This window comes from Aspergillus ibericus, assembly GCF_003184845.1.
Source record: "Aspergillus ibericus CBS 121593 unplaced genomic scaffold BO80scaffold_52, whole genome shotgun sequence".
NCBI lineage: Eukaryota > Fungi > Ascomycota > Eurotiomycetes > Eurotiales > Aspergillaceae > Aspergillus > Aspergillus ibericus.
The window spans coordinates 80331-105406 of NW_020292150.1; the positions used below are offsets into that span (position 1 = coordinate 80331).

Sequence of the window (25076 nt, forward strand, 5' to 3'; positions counted from 1 at the left end):
CCACTCGATAGTCGACACCGATCGCTACCAAGACAGGAGACCGACCGAGATGGTGGAACGTCGACGATCGAATCTGGTGACTATTCCTTACTATTTCCGCATTTGACTTTGCTCGGCTTCCTCCGTCTGTGGCTGCCACTGAAAGTCAATCTCACGCACCAATCGCGGGCGCAGGGCTAAGGTTTCCGACCGTCGGAGGGATACATCTTTACCCCGTCCGAGATTTGAGTTGCTGCGTCTCTGCTTGCGGCGCTGCACCCGTGTGATTGGAGTTATTAGAGGCTGCTGCGCCGCCTCAGATACAGAGGTTGGGTCAGCTGCGATGCAGCTCTGCTGGCAACATGAATGGCACCATTATCCCGGCCATGGCGCCGCCGCCTGGCGTGACGTCGAATTTTGTGGATCCCCCACATTGCGGGACGAAGTTCATTGTGGTAAATTGTGTCTTTCTTCCGTTGGCGGTGTTGGCGCTGGCGGTGCGGACGTGGACGCGGTTGTTTGTGGTGCGCAGCATGTCGTGGGATGATTGTAAGTGAGGCTGCATAGGTAAATGAGAAGGTGGCTGACTGGGTAGACTTAATGATCTTGGCAGTGGTATGTGGTCCGAACCTGGTCTGTTCTCGACTAACCAGATAGGTCTTGTCGGCGGTTCTCTCTGGTGTGACGCTGGACAGTAAGTGCGGCCCCAATCATATCAAGCATCGCTGACCAGCAGTGCTCAACTACGGCCTGGGCAGGCACATGTGGGATGTCCCATTGGAAGATTTCACGCCCCCATTTATGAAGGTACGTGCCCTCCGCTACGGACAGGACAAGCTAACTCATCAGTATAATGTCGTTGCGGCCATCGTCTACTGCGTCGGCACCGGCTGCACCAAGGTGTCCGTCCTTGTCTTCTACCTGCGCATCTTCCCCAGCCGGGGGTTCCACTTGGCCGTGTGGACGATCGTGTTCATCGCAGTGGGCTACAACGTGGCTAGCGTGCTGGCCAACATATTTAGCTGCACCCCGATCGAAGGGGCCTGGGATTTGGATGTCAAGGCGACGTGCATGAACCGGCCGGTGTTTTATTTCGCCAACGCGGGCCTGGGTATTTTCACGGACTTCGCGACAGTGTTGGTTCCGATGTAGGTATGCCGTATTCCATATAGATCGCGTTGCTGACCATGTAGACCGTGGTTACGCCGACTGCAGATGCCTCTGCGACAGAAGATCGCCATTGGGTTCATGTTGGCGATGGGCTGCTTGTAAGTGAAGTGACCCGACCGAAGATCTCTCTGACTGGATAGTGTTGGTATCGTGAGTTGTATTCGTCTGGCGAGTTTGTATGTCCTGCTCAAGAGCACGGACCTGACCTGTAAGTTCCTTCTCACACTGGTGGATGTAGCTGACAAGCTAGGGGCCACGACAAATGCTCTGCTGTGGTGTACTGTTGAGCTGAACCTCGGCATCACCGGTGGCTGCATCACGGCGATGCGACCATTTGTACGACGGTACTTCCCCCGGCTGTTGGGCCTGTCTTCCAACGGATATGGATCGAGCTCCCGCAAATACGGCCATCCGCTCAATTCAATCCCGCGCGATCAGCCCGACTTTGGCAACCGAAGCCAGTATTCGACGCGGCTGAAAGGGGGGCCGGGATCGAGCGTCGAGCGTATTTTGCCGGCGAGGACTGAGGAGGGGATCGTCCGGACGGTGGAATTTAACGTGGATACGCGTGGCGAGCGAGGATCGATAGCATGATTATATGGTTAAGATGCTAGTAATGTTAATTGTCAGTATGGAAGAGCAATCCTCGGAAATGCAGCCGTGTGTGTGTAAGAGGGTGGAGCGCGCTAGAGACTCACTAACGACTGGCTAACTGGTCTTGGTCGCTGGGCCGAGCCCATTTTCAGGGACGGCTGCTGGTCATTCAATTGCCGTGCAGAACATTTCCGCAGAAATTCCTTGGTGACCTCGGTTATCTTGCTCACCGTCTCCGCCAGCGCTGTTCGGGCGACTGTTGAGTGTTGACGGTTGTATAGTATCTCCGCCCAGCATGCCTCCACCCACCACACACGTCTCCTGACCTCCACTCCGCCTTGATCGGCAGTCAAAAACCGCCCTTCTCCCTTCTTTCTTTCTCATCCGCGCATCCATCCATCACCATGCGCGTTGCTTCACTCCTCCCGCTGGCCGCCACGGCCACGGCAGCCACGGCAGCCACCTCCGGCTGCACCACTCTCCAGCAATCCTTGTCCGACGAAGTCTTTGCTCCCAGCACCGATGTCTACAAATATGAGGCGCAAGACTTCTGGTCCAACACGGAGATCATGTCGCCGGGATGCGTGTTCCGCCCGCAATCGGCCGCGCAATTGGGGGAGGGCGTGAAGGCGCTGGTGGATGCGAATGCGCAGTTTGCGGTGCGCGGTGGTGGTCATATGGGAATTCGGGTACATACACCCCTCGGCCCTTGTCCTTTCTTATTTGGTATAGAATCATGGCTGATGTAATAGGGCTCGAATAATATCGATAACGGAGTGCTGATCGTCATGTCGAACTTGACGACCCTCGTGCTGTCGGAGGATGAATCTATTGTGTCGGTTGGACCGGGTTATCGGTATACCCCGTCATCAACACAAGCATCGTGTATAAGAGTATAAGCTAAGAAGACAGCTGGGCCGACGTCTACTCCTACCTCGAATCCTACGGCCTCGCTGCAGCCGGTGGCCGACTCGGTCCTGTTGGCGTTCCTGGGCTGCTTCTGGCCGGTGGAGTCAACTTTTACGGCAATCAGGTGGGTTTCGGTTGTGACACCGTGGTGAACTACGAGGTGGTCCTGGCCAATGGCACCGTCGTGGAGGCCAACCGCAATAGCCACTCGGATCTGTTCTGGGCGTTGAAGGGAGGCAGCAGTAACTTTGGCCTGGTGACCCGGTTCGATATGGAGACGATTGAGTCGACCAAGGTCTGGGCGGGAACGTATACTGTGGCTGGGGAGTATGTGGAACAGTTTTTGAAGGTACGCTCCCTTTCCTCCCCCACGTCTGACTGAGGCTTGAGATGAACGTCAAGATCATCAACAAAGCAGTGTCTGGATGAAGCGAAAACTGACAAGACCAGGCCGCAGCAACCTACGCCGCCAACATCTCCGACGCCAAAACCCATATCGTACCCGCCGTGGTCCCCGAAGGCAACACGACCGTCGGATCGGTGATTCTCTTCTACGACAGCGCCACGGAGAGCTACCCCGAGATCTTCAAGCCGTTTACCGATATCCCAGCCATCAGCAGCACCTTGGGCTTCAAGACCTTGTCCGAGTTTGCCACGGAGACGGGTGCCCTTGTTACGCCACACATCAAGTACGCCCCCTATACCTCCCTCCCACGAAACTACATACTAATACTGCAAAGTGACATCTTCGTCGCCGGCACCATCAAAGCCACCGACTACACCTCTCTCTACAACGGCATCGCCCTCATCAACAACACCTTCTTCAACCAACTCCCCAAACTCACCGCCCAAATCCCCAGCGCTAACATCTCCCTCATCGAACTCGACTGGCAACCCATCGGCCACAGCTGGCTGACCGCCTCGGAATCCCGCGGCGGAAACGCTCTCGGTCTCGACTCGAACCAGATCTACCTCTGCTACGCCGAAGTGGTGGAATGGATCGGCGAAGCCTATGATGACATCGTGGACGCATGGTTGCAGGAAACCACCGAGATGATTAACAATGCCACCAAGAAGGCGGGGCTGTTTGATGCGTTCAATTATATGGGTGATGCTGCCGGGTGGCAGGATATTTTCGGGGGGTATGGGGAGAAGAATTTGGAGAGGTTGAGGACGGTGGCGAAGGAGTATGATCCCAATGGGGTGCTGCAGAAGGATGGTTTGATGAAAGGAGGGTTTAAGGTTTTTAACTAGACCTTAAGTCCTCTTTTCTAGAAATTGGGGAAATAGATATGAAGTAGTATGTGATAGGGGTAATGTGGGGTAGCTCAGGGGTATGATTGGAATGCTTATGGTAATGATAGACCGGGACTGGATGATGAGTATAGACATAGTATATATTCCCATGAGAACCTAGTAATGACTCACCGCTAGGCCGACCAGCTGAGCAGCCGGTCCCATGCATCAACTACAACAAAGACTCCTGCAGATAGGCTGCGCAAGGTAGGGACTCAAATCTCTAGATTATATCCTAGTCCTTTGATATTGGTTAAGAATAGGACAGTATCTAGAACTTTTCTATTCTCTCACAATATACTGAAAACTGGATCTCCACCTAGAATCCAAATTATATTACACTATTTTCTTTTCAGAGCAACTCCCGAGCAGAATCTGCTCGAATTTGACATTAATGGACGTGGCATGGGCAAGTACTAATACCAGTATATCATGGATTATTGTATGAATTAGTGATACTTGTACACGAGATTAGTAGATGGATTTGATTATGTATCTTCTCTGATCTGTCGAGCACTTGTACAGTGAGGTATTGATATAAGCGGGCTATACCAGGTAAAAAACTACTATTACTACTATCACTACTTCTTGGACATTTGTAACCCGGCCAACCCGATTGACTGATCAGGTCTATGCATCAACTACAATGAAGAGAAAGTATATAGTCCAGCTAAAATTTCATATTCATGGGTAACCCTATACCCGAGACATAACATAAGCCCCATCACATAGGATCCAAATCCATACAGACATCTAGAAGACCAAGGAGTGTACGGAGTATGCTAATCCCACTCCTCTCCTGAAGGACACACAGATCCAAACTAAGAAGAAATCCCCGCAGCCTGAACCAAAAACTGCGCGGCCTCCTTCGCATCCGCACCATACGACAAATGCGCCATAACGTTCATGCCGTTCTCGCAGACCGGGTCACCAGAGGCACAGAACTCCTTGACCTTAGACGAGGACAGCTTGCCCACGCTGGTCATCTTCAACGGATCACCGAACAGCACGGCGCCGGAGAGTTGGCCCGCGCTGAGAGAGTTGGCGGCATTGTGAACGACCATGGAGCCTTGGGAGTAGCCGCCGAGCACGACCTTGGTGTTGGGGCATTGTTGGAGGGCTTCTTTGACGTAGGAGGCCATGGTGGGGCCGCCGGAGGAGCCGAGGGACATGTTGCCCTGTTATTATTTCTCGTTAGTAATTTGTGTCTATGATGAGATATAAAGGAGAAAGGGGATGAGGGGGGACTAACCTCCCAATCAGCCGGGTAGTTCACACCCTGCACGGTAACCTGGTTTCCAGTCAAGGAGGCCAACTGGCTGGCCACTTCGGGTCCAACCACACTGCCCATGTTACCCATTTCGGTGGTTCCGCGGGCGAAAATAAAGGTGAGCTTCTTGCAGGAGCCCGAGTGTTGGGTCACGCCGTTTTCGGTCATGGAGCCTTTATTATGTGGTTAGCTTTTTTTCTCCGGGGGTGGTGGAGAGAGGGGAGGCATACCACTTCCACTGGTGAAAGAGCTGAGGAGACTGCTCAGTCCATCGCTGCCACTGCTGCTGCTGCTGGTGGTGTCACTACTACCGGTGCTGCTCCCGCTGCTGCTACCACTGGACGGGAAGAGTGACGCCAGCGCACTGAGTCCGCTGGAGCCCGAGGACTCGGATGAGCCCGAGCTAGCGGCGGAGCCTGAAGTCAGGGCTGACAGTCCGGAGGTCAGCGAGGAGAGATCAAAATCGCGGCCCTGAAGGGTGGCGGTGGGTGCGGCGAGGGTAGTGCCGAGAAGAGATAGAGCGATAAAAGCCTTCATGGTGATTTTTTTTATTGTTATAAAGAGTGATACAAGTGAATGACGGAGCACTGCTCTAACGAATGACTAACAAAAGTAAAAGAAAGATGAAGAGTGCACTGCACTTGCTGTTGCTGCTGCTGTTGAACCATCGCGGAGAGTCAACAGGTTATATACTCTATCCCGTGGCACAATTTTGGGTCAACGGGCCAGGAACGGATAGGAACAGGAACGGGATCTGAGCGATCAGCGTGGGTCGTTTCATCTGATCCGAGGTTGTCCGGTCGGCGAAGATCCTGCTGCAAGGGGTATAATAGGGCTGTTCAGGTTGATACTACACCCTGAGCGAGTGGAGTGGGATGAAACACTGCAGTACCCTGAATCCGTGCGGCTGAGCATCCCGCTCATGAACCTGGCCATGGTTGTAGGTCGTCTGTCTCAGGCTGCGACCACCCACGAACCGTTATGTGTCGGTGGTCCGACCGCTGAGCCGGATGTCCAGGCCCCGACTCCAGGGTCTGTCGCCGATAAATTGTTTAATCAATCTGGATCGCGCCCGGGGCCGCCGCTAGCGTTGGTCTGCGTTAGGGCTGCCCATTTTTGAGGCATCTTGACCCGTTTGGGAAATGGTCCGAGTCCGGCTTGATTACCCGGATCCTGTCCAGTTCTGTCTATTCATAGAATAATTCTCGGAGCTGTGCTGGGCGCTATAGTGCTCAGATTAGTAGGTGTTGTGATTGATCCAACATAAATCAGGCAGCAATCACAACACAACTCAGGATAAACTTCGGTCCATCACTTACAGGCTGAAACCGGGACAGCAGATTAAGGCTTGAGTTTTCAGTGCCTCGATTCATGAGATTAGACTTCTCCCGAGCCAGAAAATTCTTGCCCGGCGGTTTCATGCCCGCCTGGCATCCGGGTATGATCCTACCCGCACGGCATTTTGCTGTCGCTGCAATTCACGTCAGGATTAGAGTGGCAGTGGGTCGATGCCGTCAAGGTCTAGAATGTGGTGGTCAAGTGTGGGTAGAGTCATTGTGATTGTGTTAGGATGGTAGCGATGAGCAATGTTCACTCTTAACCTTGGTGGCTCTCGAATTGCACGTCCAGTTTGTCTATATCCCACGCGACCAAAACCTGTTATTATCCAGATCAATCAGCGAATGAACTGACCGTACTGGCATGATGACCAACGCCAGTTGACTAGATAGCCTTGCCTGTCATCGGTGGATCCAACAGACCAGCAGCACATGAAACAGATACATCAACCGACCTGCATTTTCATGTAGCAAGTGAGGCATAGACTCGATCTAGACCGGAGATTCAGCTCCCCACTCGTTATCAGCCTCAGTAAGAACTTCTCCATGACCCTGCTCATTTGCTTCGTGAAGAGGGCTCACGGCGGGCGTGTGAGAGAGAACGAGGGAACCGAGGCTTGCCGATGCAACCGATCTATGAGCCTTTAATGTCCCAGAGGGTGGGAATGTCGTGTCTCTAGGTACCGGGTCTTCAGATCGACTCTCAGACCATGATCGGGGTCGTGATCAAGCAAAAATGAGTAAGAATTCCAGGTTGAGAGACAGAGCGGATAGTCAGATATGGAGGGATAATAATGTGATAAGTACTGCCTGTTGAATGAGAGGAGATGGCTCGATTAATTCAGAAAGTGGATGGGGGGCACCGAAGGTGGAGAGAGAACGAGACCGAATCACATGATCCTCCAAAAGCGATGGCAGTGAATCGTGGGGGTGATAGCTATGCCACATCGCCTTACTACCGTGTCTGCACAGAGGGTATGTCGGTTATAGTATATTCCAGAACAGGACACAATAGCCTACTATCAGAATGATCTCGAGCTTTGCTCCTAGAGCTAATATCAGGCTTCTAAGTGAAAGTAGGCTATGGAGACCTCAAGTGTGAATATCTGGCTCACTCCCCCTGGAAAGGCTATGCCATCTGCCTAACTGCAGCTTTCCACGGCCAGCCCCCTTGACTAATTCGATTTTTTCAGAGGATCTGTTCAACTAATGAATGTAGCCCTCTTGCTAGTAATCATTAGAAGGGCACCATCCCATAGCCACTCGGGTCAAACCTCATGCGACACGATCATTGATATCAGGAGCCATGAACTGGAGGATGAAGAAATAGAGAACAAAAGGGAAACAAAGAGTAAGAGGTCGAAGGAACATAGAGAGATGCAGGGATGCGAGGTGTTGAAGGACAAAGAGATGGGCTGAAGAGAAGCAGTTGGTGAAGATATTCTCTGGTCCTATGTTTGCTGCCCCGGGGAAGTCTACTGCATACGCCAATCCACTGTCCCACATTTGTTCTTGCTGCACCCCCTCTCTCCCACTTCCACCCTTCCAACCGATCTTCAACCTCAGATAGTGTGTCGATCAGTATGGCCTCTACTAAGCCCACGCCCAAACCCAGGCCAAAGTCCAAGGCAAAAGCCAAGACGAAGGCTAAGCCGAAGTGTCCAGGCAAGAGTAAGGGTCAGAAGCAGGCCGATGAACCGGTCGACGAACTGACCCTCCCTCCATCCCCCAGCGTTCCAGACCTCATGCCGGAGAAGCCGCCGTTTGAGCCGCCCCAACCGCCCGTCCAGGTTGCGGAAATGGCCAGGATGTATCCCGCAACTCATGCGCACATGCTGAAGCGGTCCGACTACGTGTCAAATGTTTATGCAATTCAGAATCTCCTCGAAATCGGAGACCCGGGATGGAATTGTGAGCCCAAGGATGTGAAATTGGCCTACCAAGTCATTGGCAGTAACCTCGAATCCTGGGTTGTCGACTACGCCCTCGCGGATCTTGGGAGTCTCTCCCACGACCACAGAAATCAGGTGATTCGGAGCTTGGAGGGATCCTGCGTTCAAGAGGACTGGGAAACACTGAGGGCGAGGTTTCCCCGGATGGTCCGGAAATACTGCGCGGAGACTTTGGCGGGCGCTTTTCTTTACAAAACCATTCTAACGAAGATCTTCCAGCAATCGTTCTGGTATCTCGATGGACATTCGAACGAGGACCAAAGGGACGATCAAGGGTTTGCACCAAAGCTTCAGTATCTTTATGAGCGATTCTTTCAGAGTATGTTGCCTTGCTGTCTGCCCGGGAGATAGAGTGAAAGCTGACTATTCTCTAGTTTCTCAGCAAACCCCAAAGCTGCGGTCGTGTGGAAGCGAGCGACCCATCGTCTGGCTAAAGCGACACGTCCCGGGCAAGCTCGGGACCTGGACTTTGGCAAATACAACCAGCAACGTCAGGAAGATGCGATCCAAACCTGGGCCGACGAGTTACTGGCCAGTGAGACGTTTGGTCTGCTGCTCATTTCGCGACTGACGCGGAAAGACCTGGCTCAACGGCGGGACGATCTCCTCCTCATTTTCCAAAAAGCCGTGGCTGCGATGGAAAGGTGCGAAGCATTTCTGGGCGGCCACATCGAACTACGGAGCCTGTCCAAACTGAACGAAACATACCAGCCTGGGACGGAAAATATGGTTCACCATTTCTGCCACGGAACCACCAGCCAGGGCTCGACTCTGGAGGGGCGTCGGATCCTGCTCGTCACTCAGCCGACAGTAATCTACCATCATCATAATGTGGCCCCGGGGCCCAATCACCAATCCACCGCCACGATCATTAGCAAAGCTTCAGTGGTATTGGAAAAGAAAGACCAGGATGCGGGGAGCAGTGAGGACGACCACGACATGGATATCTCGGGCCTCGCGGGGGCGGAGATCCGGCGGAGGAAGAACACAGACCGGGATGATTTTGCGCCACTTCCCGACAACGAATGGGCCGGGGTGAACCTCTTGTGATGTTGGACGGTTTGTCATGATTGATCGTTCTGCCCAGCATTTTTTGATCCATCTGTCTATTCCTGGCTTTGATTTTCCCAGCCCTACTCCGTATATTTCGGTAATCCAACTCTGCACGTAGCTATTCAAGCAGTTTCCCCCTTCCATATCCCTCCAGAGACCTATTCTACGATGTAGAGATAACCCCTACACCAACCATGTTCGGTTCTAGTATGATCAGACCACCATTAGCCACACTGTAACCATTCTATTATTCCCGGCAAACCTTCACTCATGATACACCATGACGCGGCAAATAAGCAAAAAACCACTTGATATGTCATATGTCAGATCCTTCCCCTTGACAGGAACAAACTGGAATCATTGATAAGACTGGCTCATAGCCCAGTAGATCAGAATTTCGAGTCACTATTTGTGATATCCTTTGGATTTGGACTTTGTCGTGCAGCGCGTACAGTACCTAACTCATTTGAGAATAAAGGCCTAGAGCATACCATGAGGGTATGTCATTCTTAGTAGATCCTCCTCTGCTATGGTAGACCAAATACTCTCTTCAGACGGCCAAACTCAATGCCGATGATCAGATTTGGATAGCTAAATGAAACTGCCTGTTTTTTTCTTTGTGATTCGGCTAGTCTAATGGAAGGACCCCAAAGGCGGTGCACAAAGAGAAGAGGAGTGAGATGTAGGCAGCGGGGTATCAATCCTTTGTCTACTGTAGGCTGCTAATACACAACTGCAGCCCACTCGTCTTCCTTGCCAGCTTACGCATATCTCGGGTTTTTATCAAGATGGTGATGATTACAAGGTTTCAATCCATGGCGCGAAAAAGAAACGAAGACACATTCTGTGTCCTCTGACGAGCAGACACCTCCCCAAGCGAGCCCTCCATCGAGAAAGAATAGGCCCCCCAAGCAGAAGTCCCCTCAATCCACTTCTCCATCGAAACAACTTGACCACCCCAAGCAGATTCAGCCCAGCTCTCAATTCAGACAGCTCAAAACTCCAAACAAGGGTGACATGATAAACACGAGACCGACAAACCTCAACGACGAAGACCGAATCTAACCCATACAACCGAATGGCCCTTTTAAACAGAAATGAATACGTAGCCACCATCCGAGGCGTCGATCGCCTCCTCAACACAGGCAGCGAAGGGTGGGCAACAACCCACAATCACGTTGGACGAGTGTACCGCGCCATCGACCAGCGATTACGTTCTTGGATCATGGATTACGTGCTCGACCGTCTCACGCACCTCTCCACCGAGCAGACAGGCACCATCATCCAGAGCTTAGAAGGCTACTGCGTCCAGGAGGACTGGGCGACCCTGACAAACCTACTTCCATATAATGCCCGCCAATTTATCGGAGAACTCTTGGCTGAGTCGCTCATTTATAAGACAATAATGAACCAGGTCTTTGAGAATTCCTTCTGGTAATCTGGATGGGAAGACGGGTCTTACAGATCCTGGTGAAGATGAGCAATTTTCATTGAAACTCCAGTATCTTTATGAGCGGTTTTGCGAAAGTACATACTGAATCCCCTATACCCATACCACGTCCAGCCCCAACCACCAAATACCTCAGTCCGAAGTTGATCTGGTCTAGCCTTGGATGCCGCGGAGGTCCCCAAGCGACAAGACCGACTGATCCGGATCTTTGAATCCGCTATCACTGCCATGCAGTACTGCGAATCATACATGGGGGGGGGGGGCATCTGGACCTCCGACGTCTGCCTGAATTGGGGGAATCGTACCGCTGCGAGACTGACGAAATGGTCTTTCACTAGTATAACCGGAGGCGGGATGAGTCGGCCTGGGAGGGATGTCAGATCCTTCTTGTTGTTAAACCGGCTGTTATCTACTCGCATAATATGCCTGATCTTGATTCGGAGTATGAGTCCCTCACGACTATTGTGGATAAGGCGGTAGTTTTGCTGCCGGCAACAGAAGAGGGAACGCGTAGCAATGCTGAGGGAGATGCTCCGGAGGATATCTCCACCCCTCTGTCGGTGGCGCAGATCCGACAGCGAAAGAATTCAAGGTTCCTGAAACGGAAATTAAAGGACTCGGATAACGGTCTGCCTGGAGTCCGAGTGTACACGACGGACCCTTGACCCGTTTGCCTGTTGCTGGTCTGATTTGTTCGATTGAGTTACTCTAGCTTGGGTGATAGGTATGCTTCTAAAGTGATCTTGCTAGTATACCTATCATGCTGTCTGTGCTTGATCACTGACTTATTGACAGTTCAGCAGTTATCTTCCATTTCTGAATCTATATAAACAGTTGTTGATAACTAAAACCTCCCTGTTTAGTTCAATTCTTCTGGAATGATACGTGTTATTGTTTCTTATGACTTCCTTATGTAGACTGCATCATTCATGACTTGCTATCAACTCTACCGCACCAACCCTACATCCCATACCGGATACATGCGTGTGTACGGTGTATAGCAGGGACCTATATCTTCTGCCCCCTCCTCCCCTCCCCATCCACCGCGCGTAACAAAACATACAACGCTTCCAAAACCGGCGTATCAACCCCCAACTCCCTCGCCTTCCGTACCGGCGTCCCCACAATCACCTCAATCTCCATCGGCCGCCCATTCTCCCGATCAATCTGCATACTCGTCCGCACCGCCCCGAGACCCTTTATCCGAGCGAGTTGCGTATCAATCAGATCCGACGGGAGAGAGACCCCACTCGCCTGCGCCACGGCAATGACCTCGCTCATGAGACGACGTGTAAAGGGAATAGCGTCGGGGGAGGACTGGAGGAAGGATTGCGTGTCTTGGGCGGTCAGCGTGGTGAGGGTATTCCAGGCGCAGTTCCAGATGACTTTGGACCAGCGGGTGGGTTGGATGTTGGCGTGGATGGTGAACGGGGTTTGACCCTGTGTGAGGAGGGTCGTGAAGGTGGTGAGACGCGTGGATTCGATGTCGTAGGGGAGGGTCGGGTTGGGGTAGAGGCCGAGTTCGGTATCTTCGGATGTGGTGTGGATGACGTGCCCGGGGGTGGGTTGGGAGGCTCCGACCCATGTCTGGATGGGATTTTTTAGATGGGGTGGGTGGCTAAGGGGGAGGGGGAGGGGTGCGTACGACGCAGGAGATGATTGTGCAACTTGGGTAGGCGGCGCGGAATGGGTCTTCGTTTCCGACGCCGTTCTGGATGATCACGATGGTGGTGTCTTTGCCTACTGCGGGAGCTAAGGATTGGACCACGCTGTCCGGGTCAATGGCCTTGTTGGTGCAGACGATGTAGTCGGCTGGTTGGGTGAGTTCTGAGGGCGAGCGGATGACTGTGGTGGGTTAGTGCTGGCTATGTGTACTTTTGGTTGCGGATGCTGGAGAAGATTACCTCGGTCGGGATGGAAGCGATGCGCGCCATGGTTGGCGCTTTTCAGAAGAATACCCTGCGGTCGTCAGTAAGTGGTGGTGATAATGTTGAACCGAGGAGTAGGAGGGAGAAGGGGATACATTCTCCTTGACAGCCGTATAGTTGGACCGGGCCACAACGGTGAGGCGGACCCGCTGGCTGCGATGTAGGATGAAGGCGTAAAAGGAGCCAATGCTGCAGATTCGGTGAGTTCATACTTCAGAGCCTCGAAAGGAAGAACAAGAGATAAACGTACGCTCCCAGTCCATAGAGGAGAACGTCTACCTGGTCAGCCATGGGGAGATGAAAATGCGGGGTTGCGATGCCGGCAACACAGCCGGGCCTCGCCCATTTTATACGATCCGCCTCGGATCAAGTCCGACGGCGCTCGGCTGTGGAATGAATGAAGTAAATGCATGGCGAATTGCCTATCTATGTACAAAGCTACACTCAGACCTCTATTTCTATAGTACATCCAGCTCATATCACATCAATCATGATTTCCCGGGCGGTCCCGCGGAGTCCCCGGCGGAGTCCCAGGCAAAGTCCTAGGCAAAGTCTCAGGGAACGTCTCAGGTAGGGTCCCAGGAATAGTCTCAGACGGAGTTCCAGGCGGAGTCCCAGCCTCCCCCATGGACTGCAGCTCTATCACATCAGCCCCCTTGGTCGCATCCATCGCTCCCTCCGCCGGCTTGCCGTCAAGTCCCACGGCCTCCTCGTCCACCGCGAACCGCCACCGTCCGTCCGCCTGCAGAAACATCCGAAACCCATACCGTTTGTCCAGCCGCGCCAGGTGCTCCCGCCGCTGTGCGTTCGTCCACGAGTACGTGTTGCGAAAGTCGTCCAGCATGCGACTGTGCGCGATCCACGGAATAATCGCCCCAATCGATCGTGGCATACGCGGCCCTCGGAACCGCCCTCGACGGGTTCCAAACACCACCAGCACCACCAATGTGTCCAGCGCAATGATCACCAACGCCATCACCAGGGACGGAACGGACGGGACCATTGTCCATGTGTTGGAGATCACCGTCGCGTTGCCGGCGGACACCACGTCCGCCAGTGGGACCAGGTACATGTTTCGCCAGAGGGTAAAGTACGTGCTATACACCCACTGATACACAACCTGCGACTCCGTCATCAGGGTTGAGGCTTTCAGGGGCACAATCTTCTCGTGCTGTCGATAGAGACGGGCCACCAAGAAGCCCGCCCAGTCATACGACGAAACGTAGGACCGGTTCCGGCCCGGTTCCTCCCCAACGAAGCTCTGAGGAATCGCCGCAAAGACCTTGTTGAACTGCCCGAGCGCCATCGTCGCGTTCTCGTACATCGTGCCTGACGTAATCTCCGTGCCCGCAACCGGGTCAATGTCGGAAATCTGACCCCGTCGGTCAAAGGTCACGGAGAAATTCTGCAGTCGCATCCGTGGTTCACATTGAAGCGCGATCGTGTTGTCATTGGTGAAAGAGGACTCCGCCGTGTAGTTCCATCGTCCAACCACCAGCACCGTCGACATCTGACACAGATCCATGTCCAATTCCGCGATAGGAGAGAGGAAGTGGATGGAGAGGGCAATGGCTTCGCTGGGCCGCACGAGTGCCGTCATGTTCACCTTACACTGTCGGCTGACGTCGCGGGATGGGCGATACACCCAGTACGTGCTTTGGCCTTCTTCCACCAGATTTTGCGATATTGTCAGCGCTTTGCACTCCAGATCGCTTCCGATTCCCAGTGTCGTCGCACCGTACATCAAGTCGGGGTCTGAGTCCGTATTCTTGATGGGGACAAACGAGTAGTTCGAGGCCATCCATGGCAGCATCGGCACACCACTCGTGATGCTGGTCTGGATCAGGTCGAACTCGGTAAAGTCAGCAGCAAACTCGGGCCGCTGAAACTGGGCGTTGCTGTAGTTCATGTACAATGAGGTAGACGGCAGGTATGACGGTGTCAGTTTCTGAGTAAACAGCCCACCGGCCACGACCGTGAGCAGAATATTAGCGACGCAGGCGAACGAGACGAGGCTGAGAAGCGTATGGCGGTTCTGAACCGCCTTCTTCAGGATCGACCACGGATTCTGTGACGCATAATTCATGGACAGCGACGTCCGAGCGGCCGCCATCCCGCGCTGGAGATGGACCCACGGTTCCAGAATGCTGATGTTGCGAAGAATGGAGTTGCACAAAGCCGCCACAGCAGATGCGACAATGGACGGCAAAAATGATGTCACCACCTGCAGGAAGCTGGAGGCTGACTGGGAGAGGTGCTGAAAACTCCCGTCGTGAGCGAGAGTGGCGGCCGTCACTCCCATGACAGAAATGACAGCGGCGAGGAGAAGAAATTCGATGATGAAAATTGGAATCACTAAAAAGTGAGGCATAGGGTCCACCCGTGTCCGAATCTGCTCACCAAGGGTGACCGGTGATCCTGCTCGAGTTAGCTGGCAATCCAAAATCTCCCGCTATTTACTGACCATCTGCAGTTATAATCTCAAGTCGGGGCCCCATCGGCCCTTGCTGCCACTGGAGCCGGCAGTTTCGCAGGATCTGGCGTAGCTGACGCGTTGAGAATTGATGAAATTCGGACCGGGGATCCCCGAGGACGTTGGAGGGCCCGAAAAGATCGGTCAGCATGCTACACATGGCCCCAATGGAACTCGGGTCGTTTCGGAGGATGTTGGGGCGCCTTCCATAGAAGTAAATGAGACAAACGGTGAGAATGATGGCAATGCCCAGAATTACCTCGGACCACCAGGAAGCGAAGGAGACCACGGAGATAGCGACTTGTGTCGACTGCCGTTGAGCCGGCACGCTGGTCGGATCCTGGTCCGGATTGAACAGACGACCCATCGTGAGCACAAACGTCTCGACAACGCTTCGGGTAACCTTGGATTCAAACTCCCCAGGCGTCATGACTGTGGATGCATCTAGAACCAGGAGCGGCTCGAGGTCACCCAGGTCCTGACTGATAACGGGCAACTCCGTAACCGTGGTGTCGCCCGTGGTCTCGTTCAGTTCGATGAATAACATGTCGCCTGTGTACGGTGCTCGCTGAGCCAGGAGGTCCTGGAAAGCGTCAATGTTGAACTCGTCGGTGGCCAGGGCCCGTTCCGTATCCGAATATCCATAGATGCTGGTGATTGAGCTGTTGGCGTGCATGGAGACCTTGGCCTCCGCCTGGCGATAGCTAACCTTGCAGCCGAAGATCCCCGCTGAGGAGGTGAACTCAGACCCCAACTGGCTGATACTGTTCGCCCCGCCGACCGTTGCGTTGACCGAGATCACAATCCCATACAAGTCATAGGGGTCATCACAGCCCTGGGCGGTAAATGCCTTTCCCTGGGTACGGGCGGATTTCGTCCGGTTCGTCCGGTTCGTCCAAGCAGGCTCCCAATACCGGACCTGCAGGTAATCGGTAGTCGGGAAGAAGATATTTTTGTAGTGAAAGTCCAAGCTACACGACTGTTCCGCCCCGTTGATATCCTGCAGCTGAACGCCCGTCACGTTCCATGAGAGTACCGGAGGATCGCTTGACGTATCATTGATGGAGACTGAGAGGTGGTCGTCTGCTAAAACGTCGCGACACGCCAGCTGAGCCCAGTAAATTGTCTGATTCAATGTCCATACGGTGCTTTCACGGCGGTCTTCCATGCTGATTTCGACGGGCGCAACGGCGTAGCTGGAGGAACGAGTGCTGCGCAGGTTGTCACGGGCGGTAAGAACGGAGTCCAAGGCCAGGGTCTCATTGCTTTTCTGCGCCATGATCCATACAGCCTGGGTATGTAGGTCCAGCAGCTGGGGCCAGGTCTTGATCTCCCCGTCATCCACGACATTCAGTTCCCGAAGCTCGAGAAGAGTGCTCTGCAGGGCCGGAAGAAACAGTCGGATCAGTAGCGTGGCGATCGACACGAGCAATACGACCCAGTGACCGCGCTTGGCCGAGGTGAGCGGCGTGAGAAACGACTGGCCAAAGTTGTAGTTGATGAAGAGGACCGACGCCGGCGACCCCTCCGGTCGGGAGATCTGAAAATACGGCTCGAGGCGGAGTACATCGTAGTCGATGAAGGACCACAGGGTGACTAGGACGAGAGCAGCGATGATGGGAAGGTAATTGTAGGCGAACGACTGGGCGTCGGAAACAGTATCAGTATCCGGGAAAAAGTATAAACCCCCCTTCTGTTCGCTATATCGCCGAAGAACGTCAAGTGTGAGCAGCATCGCAAACATGACCGCCGCGATCAAACAAAGGTATACGGGACGCAGGGCAACAGGCCGCCATCCTCCCGAGGGAATCGACTGTCCATTGTGCGGGCTGGGGCGGCTGAGGCCCAAACGCTCTAAACGCATGCAATGTCAGTCCCGCTGTAACCTGAAGGCCAGCACCACCGGGGGAAAAGCCAGGAGAACGCACCGGAGATATACAGCCGGACATCGGAGAGAGTCTTTTCCAGGCCCCCGGACATGCTTGAGGGGCATGCTCCGTTGGGGACAAACGGCGGTGTCGGACGGGGGCCGGATGCAGTGTCATCGCCCAAGGGATGGTTCATGGACGGGTGTCGACGGCGCCAACAGTCACGATCATCTCTGAAGATGGAGGGAGTGGCGGAGAAACGGGATGGACATGACGGAGGCTGCCCACAACCTCCTCGGCGACGGAACGAGCGCGAGGCAGGTGAAGAGAGGCGAGAGAAGCAAAGACGGAGTGAAGTGAGAGGCGAGCGGAGCGAGGATGACGATCGACGGTTGAATCTTGCCGGCAATTCTTGATTTGCGTAGTCGGTGGGGGTCACGGGCGCCAGGGGGTTGTTTGCCTTTTTTCCCGTTTAGGCCGGCTGCTCTCCACCCATTGGCCCATCGCCGAGGAGGCTGCAGGCCTGTCCTCCCAATCAGCAGCTGACAGCATGTTGGCGCAGGATTCCATTGGTTCATCAAGCAGCACAAAGTGGGACGGGGTCTGGGCAGGGCTCAGGCACTAAGCCCAATCGGCTAATAATCGACCGCCTTCGGGGACGGATCTAGCCAATGGCCAGTCAGGCGGTTCCTTCTTCAGGTCTAGCGGGGGCAGGGTTCCGATGTAGGGTCTTGACCAGGTGGGCTGATGCGAACCCACCCGCAACGACATTTCGGCTCTTATCTGCTAGACTGCTGGAGTCTGGACTAGCATCGGTTGTTGATTTGTTAATTAATGGTCGTACTCGTATTGCGCATGTATGGATTTGTCCCATGTCCGACCGAAATCTGTCACGTGGACGTAAGTTAGATGAGCAGGGGCAATAGCCAGTTTATGGGTACCACAATAGCACATACTAGTGGTGCTACATAGTGCTATAAGTACGCCGTAGTAAGATGTTGGAGTGATCGAACATTTCCAGGCAATTGTGGGGCTTGCTGGAAACTGCGATCTAATAATGCCAAGTATTCCCCGGATATATATTGTCGCCTCTTGAAGATGGCAACCCAGACGTATGGCGGAAGGTTCATCCAGCAAGTACTATCACTGGGAAGAGCAAATTCCAGGAACATCGCGTTCTTAATGTTACTATGATGATTCAGAAGGAACGAATTGTGGTGGTCGCATGACCAACCATGAAAAATCACGGCAAATAGATTAGCCGGAAATCTTCACCCAGGACAAATGCCATCGTAGTACCAAGGTTTCACTTGACTTGATCCCTCTCTGTAGCTCTCCGATATACTCCGTACTGAACAGAACTTTTAGTAATTTTCTACAGCAACTGGACCACTGTAGTACAGCTGTCTCCATAACACTTAGACAGATATGGTCCAACCATGAGGTTCGAACGTCTCTTCTCCAAGGTAACTTCATACCTCGAGACCGATAACCTGATCGATATTTGTTGGAAGTCTACTAACGCCCATAATTCTTGTTGTGTGCTTCCTACACGAGACCATGAATAATTAAAGACTTGCTCATGGGTATTTCCGTTACCATCCAGGGTGCCAAAATGGTAAGCAGAAGAGGCTATAGAAAGTCCTGGCCAGAGTTTTACCCATCCTTGTCTTTAATTTCAATCAATAGCTTGCTGCCATATATAGTACTGCTTATCACAACTACAACTTGCAACACGAGACCAACTGACAAGATGAGGACGCCATCCCTGCAATTCCTGCCGCTTAAGATTTGACAGATCATTCTCATATCCCTAGACAACAAATTCCTGATGTCGGTATTTCTGTCATCCCGATCTCTCTATGATGCTTTCAAGGGCAAGGAACACGCATGTTAAGATCATTTCTTTAGGATACTATCACACCACAGCTGATGTCCTAATTACAAACTTGGAGCTTGATCGATGCTATTGGCACCATAAGGAGATTCTCGGGGAGCGTCTCCTGCTGCTCGACGCCGTACCATGTCCCAACTTCAGACGGAGTGGAAGCCGGTCCCAGATGCAAGAAACACCACACCATCACGAGGAGCTATCTGCTTTTATCAATCACTACAGCACTCTAGCACTGCATACGTAGCATGAGAGTTTTGGAAAAAACAGCGACTTGTACAGTTGTACCCCTCTATCCCAGGACGAGTGGACTCGAATGGCGCGCTATTTACCTTCATTTACTTTGACGACGTACAATCATGAATGGTAATCATTGCGATGACTTGAATGGCTGTCTCACTTTGGCTAAGCGGGATTATAGTTGGAACGCGTGTGCGTGATGTTTCTTTCTACTTCGGTTGAGCAGGAGCACCTCTACGTCGTGAGCGCCTATCTTTTCTCTCATACCCATGAGTATATAACCCATGATGGGTGGGTTGCCGCTGGGACCTCAAAAGTCTACGATCAGGAATTGAAAGTTGAAAGACCACGGGGTATTGTATAGGATGATTTGAGACAAGGCACCAAACCTGATAACGATTGTGTAGAAAGAATAATACAATTCTTGCTGTATCTGAATTATGGTACCTTGATCTGTACTCATGGAACGGTATTATGATGTGTCTCTGCATTGGATAGCATCCTATATGCTCTTAGTACACTTCAAGTAACATAGAATTCGTCACATGTCGTCCTTGGCGAAGATGTGGGTGTGTGGTATGTAAAGGATGTATCATAAGCCTAGAACTCAACTATGGCTAGTGCAATCCTCTCTTGTAGGAAAGGATTCATATTCATAATCTCATTGGAGAATCTACAAGGCGACTATATGAAACACTTCGGCTAGTGACTATTCGATCAGGAAAACATTTCCTTGGGTCCTGATGAGGCACCAGAAACGTTCCCGAGAGGTAGGCTGAGCACGTTGAGCCTGATAAGAGGATAGAGAGATATCAGCCACAGAAGCTGAGACCCACTTGCTGGAGTACATGGGAGTGAACAGCTGTTGATGATCCTGCAGGATGGGTAGTCGTTTAGTGGTGTACAGCGCCCATATAAATTTGCTTCGGGTTATAGAGCTACAAACGGTTCAGTTACAGCACACTCCTTGGCCACACAGTCGTATGGGACCAGGTAAGTAACACAATGCCGAGTGCTGGGAGTAGCCTTGTGGCTGCAACAGTGCCTCACCCGATGTACAGGGGAACATGCCTGGTGGAAGAGGTCTTGCAGATCCGAGCCATCCGGCCAGCCTTGGCCACGTTCTGAAAATCCGACTGTCAACCTGAATGCCGCTCCGATTGGCATATTGATAGTGGAGACAGCGCCTAAAGTTGGATTTGGCCTAGGCACTCGCCTGGCAGCCTCTCGTTCCGTGGTAAGAGCTTCATGACAACTGTCACCCCAGACGCTCAATGCGATCTACACGCCCTATCCATGGATGCGCTGGGTATCCAGCCAGGAAAGGGCTCTATCTAATCCCCTTGGCAGGGCTGACAGCAGCACAGGGCCTGTCAAATCACCAAGCCGGATAAGCGCTACAATAGATTGCCCATGACTTGGCTGACGCAACCCTGCATACTATGTCCTTCCTTGATTTGTCGGTGAGTTAATCGCCGAGTGCATCCAGTTAGGCAGCATGAAAAAATACATGCGGGGTCGATAATAGCCTTGAATCGGAGAAGATACAAGATAACAACAATGCAGTCGCATCGCTCGTGACCAGTGCCAAGGCTCGGCAGATATGCCTCCGGGCTATGGATTGCTACCAATGGTTCCAGGGCACAGAACATCGGACCAAGGTCTCAAAAAGGGGAAGATGGCGAATTAAAGTTTGATTCAGCGCCGAATCTTGGATTCCTAAACCCTGCTATTCCCATTGGCTTTCTGATTAGCAAAAAAACTTCCCCTTCTCCGTTTGTTCCAGCGGATGCTTGTCAGGGCGCTGTTGTGATTGGGTCCTGCGCTGAGTCAGAAACAGGGGTTTGCCTCTTTCAACGCAGGATTTGTTTTGCCTCAGGAACGTCCCCAGGGGGAACCGTAGAAGTCACGAGTACCTAATCTTAACCGTGGGCATAGCGTGGAGATGTGATCCACGCCCCAAGCGCAAATTTGGCAAGTGGCAATCCAATAGCGCCGATGAAAAACTTCTCTCTCGCCAATTGGAGTCGCTCATGCGCCAAGGATACCCCAATGGATTAGAAACGTCTCATGTGTTTCCGCGAGCAACGGCCAGCCCAACCCAACCCGCATGGCTGCCATGGCCCTTGTGTCCGCAATAGTGGGCCAACGAGCCATGGCAATATGCGGGGGGCCATACAATAATGATCTTCGACATTTGGATCAGGCTGACCCGGAACTGCATGCATCGCCGTCTTTGCCTCCGGCAATTGGTGTGCCGTGAGCAGGTCGGAGATATAAGTACCAGGCGCCATTGTCTTTTCTCCCTTGCTGGAGTCGATAGCATCGTCCTCATAAATTTTCCTAGTCGACATGCATGGGACCTTCGCCTACCTCGCCCTCTTCCTGACCTGCTCCTTCGCGAGAAGTGTTGGGAAACCACACCAAAACACTGCCCGGACGACCGTTCAATATGCTCAGAAGCAGCCGCCATTGACCACACCTTGGACCGATGATGTCGGAACGAATCCGTGGCCCGAGTACCCTCGTCCTCAGATGGAACGAACTCAATGGAAGAACCTGAACGGCATCTGGCAGTATCAAAGCGCATCCAGCCTGAATGACAGCCAAAATGCGCCATTCGGCCAAGATCTCGCCCAAGAAGTCCTGATCCCGTCATGCCTTGAAAGTGGCCTTTCTGGTCGGTGTTCTATCCTCGGCTGATATTAGCCAGGACCGTGCTAACCCCCAGCAGGTATTCAAGGGACCAACACACTATACTCGTGGTTCCGGACCAACTTCACCGTTCCTAGCACGTGGGATGGGGAGAACGTGCTGCTCAACTTCGGAGCCGTGGACTATGAAGCCACTGTGTTCATCAACGGACAGCAAGCGGGCTTCCATCGTGGCGGTTACTTCCAGTTCACAGTTGACATTACACAGTATGTCGACCTATCGACGTCTAATGAGATGTTAGTATTTGGTCCCATTGTATGCCAAGGATCCCACTGACAAAGATAGGATTGTTTTCGTGCATGATCCCACCGACAGTGACGGTTATGTCATCCCCATCGGCAAGCAGCATCTCATCCCTTCGCATATCTTCTACACTCCATGCAGCGGTATCTGGCAGAGTGTATGGATTGAGACTGCTCCGGCGAACTATGTTACACAACTGGATCTCAGTGCTGATATGCACGGCCAAGGTGGGTAGTGAACATCTGATTCAGCTTTCCTGCTGCTAACGGAACATTAGTCAATGTCACTGTCCATAGCTCCTCCGGTAACGGCACAGCAGTCAATATCTCCGTTCTTGATGGAGACGATGTGGTTGGATCGGCCAGCGGCATTTCGGATCAGCCCCTACTATTCAATGTGTCCGATCCGAAGCTCTGGTCCCCAGATTCCCCCAACCTGTACAACGTGTCAGTCACTATGGGGCAGGATAAGATCTCAAGCTACACCGGATTTCGTACCTTTTCGAAGGGAACTGTAGATGGTGTCGTCCGGCCCCTGGTGAACGGGAACTTCACCTTCATCTTCGGAACGCTGGATCAGGGCTACTGGCCAGATGGAATCTATACACCCCCGAATCGTGAGGCTATGGTTTATGATCTCCAGTTCCTCAAGGACCTGGGCTTCAACATGGTCCGGAAGCATGTGAGTATTCCGACGCCAAATTAAAGAGCAGTACTGACAGTGTTGCAGATAAAAGTTGAGCCCGCGCTCTGGTATCGCGCCTGTGATGAAATGGGTCTCCTGGTGATCCAGGACATGCCATCTCTTCGGCCGCTGGAGACCGAGACGGACGCTAACGGGGTGACTCAAACGGTGCTGCCGAACGCTGACCAGCAAAACGAATTCGGTCGGCAGCTTGAGCTTCTCGTCAACCAGCTTAAAAGCTATCCTAGCATCTTCACCTGGGTAAGTCAACTGCATCACTGGCTGCTTTACTTACCGTGTCTGACTGTTTCCATCTTTATAGGTGATTTACAACGAGGGCTGGGGCCAAATCACCAGCTACTATCCCGAATTTAACCTGACGTCGATTGTGAAGCAGCTTGACCCCACCAGACTGGTTGACGCGACATCCGGCTGGCATGACCATGGTGCGGGTGACTTCAGTGTACGCCACAACCCGTTCAGCTCCAAATCATTCTTGACTAACGCTTCCCAGGACAACCATCATTATGCGAACCCTCAGTGTGGCACTCCTTTCTATTCCATCGACTCGACCCCGTATGATTCGAACCGGATTGGCATCCAAGGAGAATTCGGAGGTCTCGGTCACAACGTCTCGATCGACCAGTAAGTTTGCGAGCACCTAGACAAAAAGGACCACACTAATCAGCCACAGTCTCTGGAACAACCAAGAAGCCATCAACAGCATCAACCAGACCTATGAGGTTGATCTGGATCTCGACGCTTGGAACTATCGCAGCCACCTTCTGCTTTCCGAGCTCCAAGATCAGGTCCGTCTGTATGCCTGCAGTGCGGGTGTGTGGACTCAGACCGCGGACGTTGAGGGCGAGGTGAACGGGCTGATGACGTACGATCGGAGAGTCAAGCGCGTGGATGAGAGCCAGTGGAAGGCTGACATCCAAGGCCTGTATGATGCGGCGTCCAACCGGACCAATTCTTCATCGTCGAAGAACTGATGATTTTTGTGCAAGATTAGCATGTTTGGGGTACTTTTTGTGATATCCTTTTCTTTTCCAGTTTGAAGCGTTTGATAGACCCAATTTAGCCATTGATGACTGCAACTGATTTGATCTTGAGAGAAGTTCGAGTAGAGGAAGTCGCGTAGTCTGCCTGGTCCCGTGACCCCGACCTAGACGTAACACAGTACGGAGTATGGTAAGACGAAGTCACACAACTGTTGTTTGCTTTCTCGGGGCAACGGTGTTATTCACTTGCTGCAGGGACTAATAACACGCTACCAGCTGAGTATGCTATGCTTTCACCATGTTCATAAATATAATGAACATATTATGGTGCATGAAGGATCGAGCTAGCGAAATCAAGGACAATGAATGGGGATCTCTATTTCCGATTACTAATGATTAGTCTTGGGTATAGCACAATATATTAAGGAAGCCAGACATTGTTTGCAGCTCTGTGGACCATATAGGGAAATACGAACAGGGCACAAGAGGAACCAACAAGGCGTCGGAACACTTTCCGACCAACAAACCTGTGATTGACATGTGGAAGCGGCGGGTGACATCGGAGAATTCTCCGACCTGGGAGGTTGCATTGACAACGATATACCCTGGGCGTCAAGTGGCGTGATCTGCATCCAAGGATAGGACCAATATCGGGCATTTATCGATGCATTAGATCCTTTGATGGGCTAATGAGTGCCTATATTCAACCTCATGCGATGCGCGGGGTCGGTTGGACGGGATTATGAGAGACCGAGACATCCGCGCGCAATGGGCTTGTGCTACGCTGTGGTTGTTTCTTTGGTTGAGGACGCAACCTCGTAGCTTGACGCTAGTACATGACTCGTGCCAATCCTATCTTTCGCTTATATTGAGACGAGCATCCTAATTTCCGGGGTAGTCGAGCTGCTAAGCAGCTAGAAATCTTACGTGGTATAGTATGTCAGTCATAGACTGTATGATGACGTGGAAGGCGTAATTCCCCGGTATCGGGATACAAAGTGATTTAGCGGCTCACTAAGG

The 25076-nt window shown here is 52.5% G+C and overlaps 8 protein-coding genes across 8 annotated transcripts; 5 read left to right on the forward strand and 3 right to left on the reverse strand.

Annotated features, from left to right (window-relative positions):
* Window positions 1-341: 341 nt before the first annotated feature.
* On the forward strand, window positions 342-1743 carry BO80DRAFT_416051 (uncharacterized protein; the record flags this gene model as incomplete). The annotated part of the gene is made up of 8 exons (XM_025718162.1): window positions 342-528; window positions 575-594; window positions 637-673; window positions 716-786; window positions 829-1127; window positions 1173-1247; window positions 1290-1357; window positions 1400-1743. 8 exons carry the CDS (start codon window positions 342-344, stop codon window positions 1741-1743), a joined length of 1101 nt encoding a protein of 366 aa, XP_025571112.1.
* A 403-nt stretch (window positions 1744-2146) lies between these two features.
* BO80DRAFT_505190 (FAD-binding oxidoreductase) lies at window positions 2147-4027 on the forward strand (the record flags this gene model as incomplete). Its single annotated transcript, XM_025724469.1, has 5 exons — window positions 2147-2432; window positions 2496-2599; window positions 2656-3001; window positions 3103-3341; window positions 3393-4027. Coding segments are annotated over 5 exons (1489 nt in total), but the record flags the coding sequence as incomplete, so codon positions are not given.
* A 585-nt stretch (window positions 4028-4612) lies between these two features.
* Window positions 4613-5868, reverse strand: BO80DRAFT_416056 (carbohydrate esterase family 5 protein). Its single transcript, XM_025718163.1, has 3 exons — window positions 5449-5868; window positions 5201-5391; window positions 4613-5126 (listed from the first exon to the last, which is right to left on the reverse strand). The coding sequence occupies exons 1-3, from the start codon at window positions 5753-5755 to the stop codon at window positions 4770-4772; spliced, it is 855 nt and encodes a 284-aa protein (XP_025571114.1). The 5' UTR covers window positions 5756-5868; the 3' UTR covers window positions 4613-4769.
* Window positions 5869-8300: 2432 nt separating this feature from the next.
* On the forward strand, window positions 8301-9557 carry BO80DRAFT_483711 (uncharacterized protein; the record flags this gene model as incomplete). Its single annotated transcript, XM_025723440.1, has 3 exons — window positions 8301-8556; window positions 8617-8826; window positions 8890-9557. The coding sequence occupies 3 exons, from the start codon at window positions 8301-8303 to the stop codon at window positions 9555-9557; spliced, it is 1134 nt and encodes a 377-aa protein (XP_025571115.1).
* Window positions 9558-10638: 1081 nt separating this feature from the next.
* Window positions 10639-10998, forward strand: BO80DRAFT_448951 (uncharacterized protein; the record flags this gene model as incomplete). The annotated part of the gene is made up of 1 exon (XM_025721711.1): window positions 10639-10998. The coding sequence occupies one exon, from the start codon at window positions 10639-10641 to the stop codon at window positions 10996-10998; it is 360 nt and encodes a 119-aa protein (XP_025571116.1).
* A 983-nt stretch (window positions 10999-11981) lies between these two features.
* On the reverse strand, window positions 11982-13242 carry BO80DRAFT_391063 (ketopantoate reductase family protein). The gene is made up of 5 exons (XM_025717172.1): window positions 13189-13242; window positions 13034-13127; window positions 12915-12969; window positions 12656-12855; window positions 11982-12597 (listed from the first exon to the last, which is right to left on the reverse strand). The coding sequence occupies exons 1-5, from the start codon at window positions 13227-13229 to the stop codon at window positions 12019-12021; spliced, it is 969 nt and encodes a 322-aa protein (XP_025571117.1). The 5' UTR covers window positions 13230-13242; the 3' UTR covers window positions 11982-12018.
* A 180-nt stretch (window positions 13243-13422) lies between these two features.
* Window positions 13423-17658, reverse strand: BO80DRAFT_416061 (DUF3433 domain-containing protein; the record flags this gene model as incomplete). Its single annotated transcript, XM_025718164.1, has 3 exons — window positions 17340-17658; window positions 15403-17265; window positions 13423-15359 (listed from the first exon to the last, which is right to left on the reverse strand). The coding sequence occupies exons 1-3, from the start codon at window positions 17473-17475 to the stop codon at window positions 13423-13425; spliced, it is 3936 nt and encodes a 1311-aa protein (XP_025571118.1). The 5' UTR covers window positions 17476-17658.
* Window positions 17659-21762: 4104 nt separating this feature from the next.
* BO80DRAFT_448954 (putative hydrolase) lies at window positions 21763-24047 on the forward strand (the record flags this gene model as incomplete). Its single annotated transcript, XM_025721712.1, has 8 exons — window positions 21763-22090; window positions 22145-22361; window positions 22411-22595; window positions 22646-23049; window positions 23098-23313; window positions 23375-23515; window positions 23567-23697; window positions 23747-24047. 8 exons carry the CDS (start codon window positions 21763-21765, stop codon window positions 24045-24047), a joined length of 1923 nt encoding a protein of 640 aa, XP_025571119.1.
* Window positions 24048-25076: the final 1029 nt, after the last annotated feature.

What these genes read in the sequence shown, in the direction of transcription:
- BO80DRAFT_416056 (XM_025718163.1), bottom strand. Translation starts at nt 5,755, where the DNA reads ATGAAGGCTTTTATCGCTCTATCTCTTCTCGGCACTACCCTCGCCGCA. An exon ending in CTCTTTCACCAGTGGAAGTG is followed by an intron (nt 5,392 to 5,448) that starts GTATGCCTCCCC and finishes CACATAATAAAG; the next exon opens with GCTCCATGACCGAAAACGGC. An exon ending in ACTACCCGGCTGATTGGGAG is followed by an intron (nt 5,127 to 5,200) that starts GTTAGTCCCCCC and finishes AAATAATAACAG; the next exon opens with GGCAACATGTCCCTCGGCTC.
- BO80DRAFT_391063 (XM_025717172.1), bottom strand. Translation starts at nt 13,229, where the DNA reads ATGGCTGACCAGGTAGACGTTCTCCTCTATGGACTGGGAGC. An exon ending in CTCCTCTATGGACTGGGAGC is followed by an intron (nt 13,128 to 13,188) that starts GTACGTTTATCT and finishes CCGAATCTGCAG; the next exon opens with CATTGGCTCCTTTTACGCCT. An exon ending in TCGCTTCCATCCCGACCGAG is followed by an intron (nt 12,856 to 12,914) that starts GTAATCTTCTCC and finishes AACCCACCACAG; the next exon opens with TCATCCGCTCGCCCTCAGAA.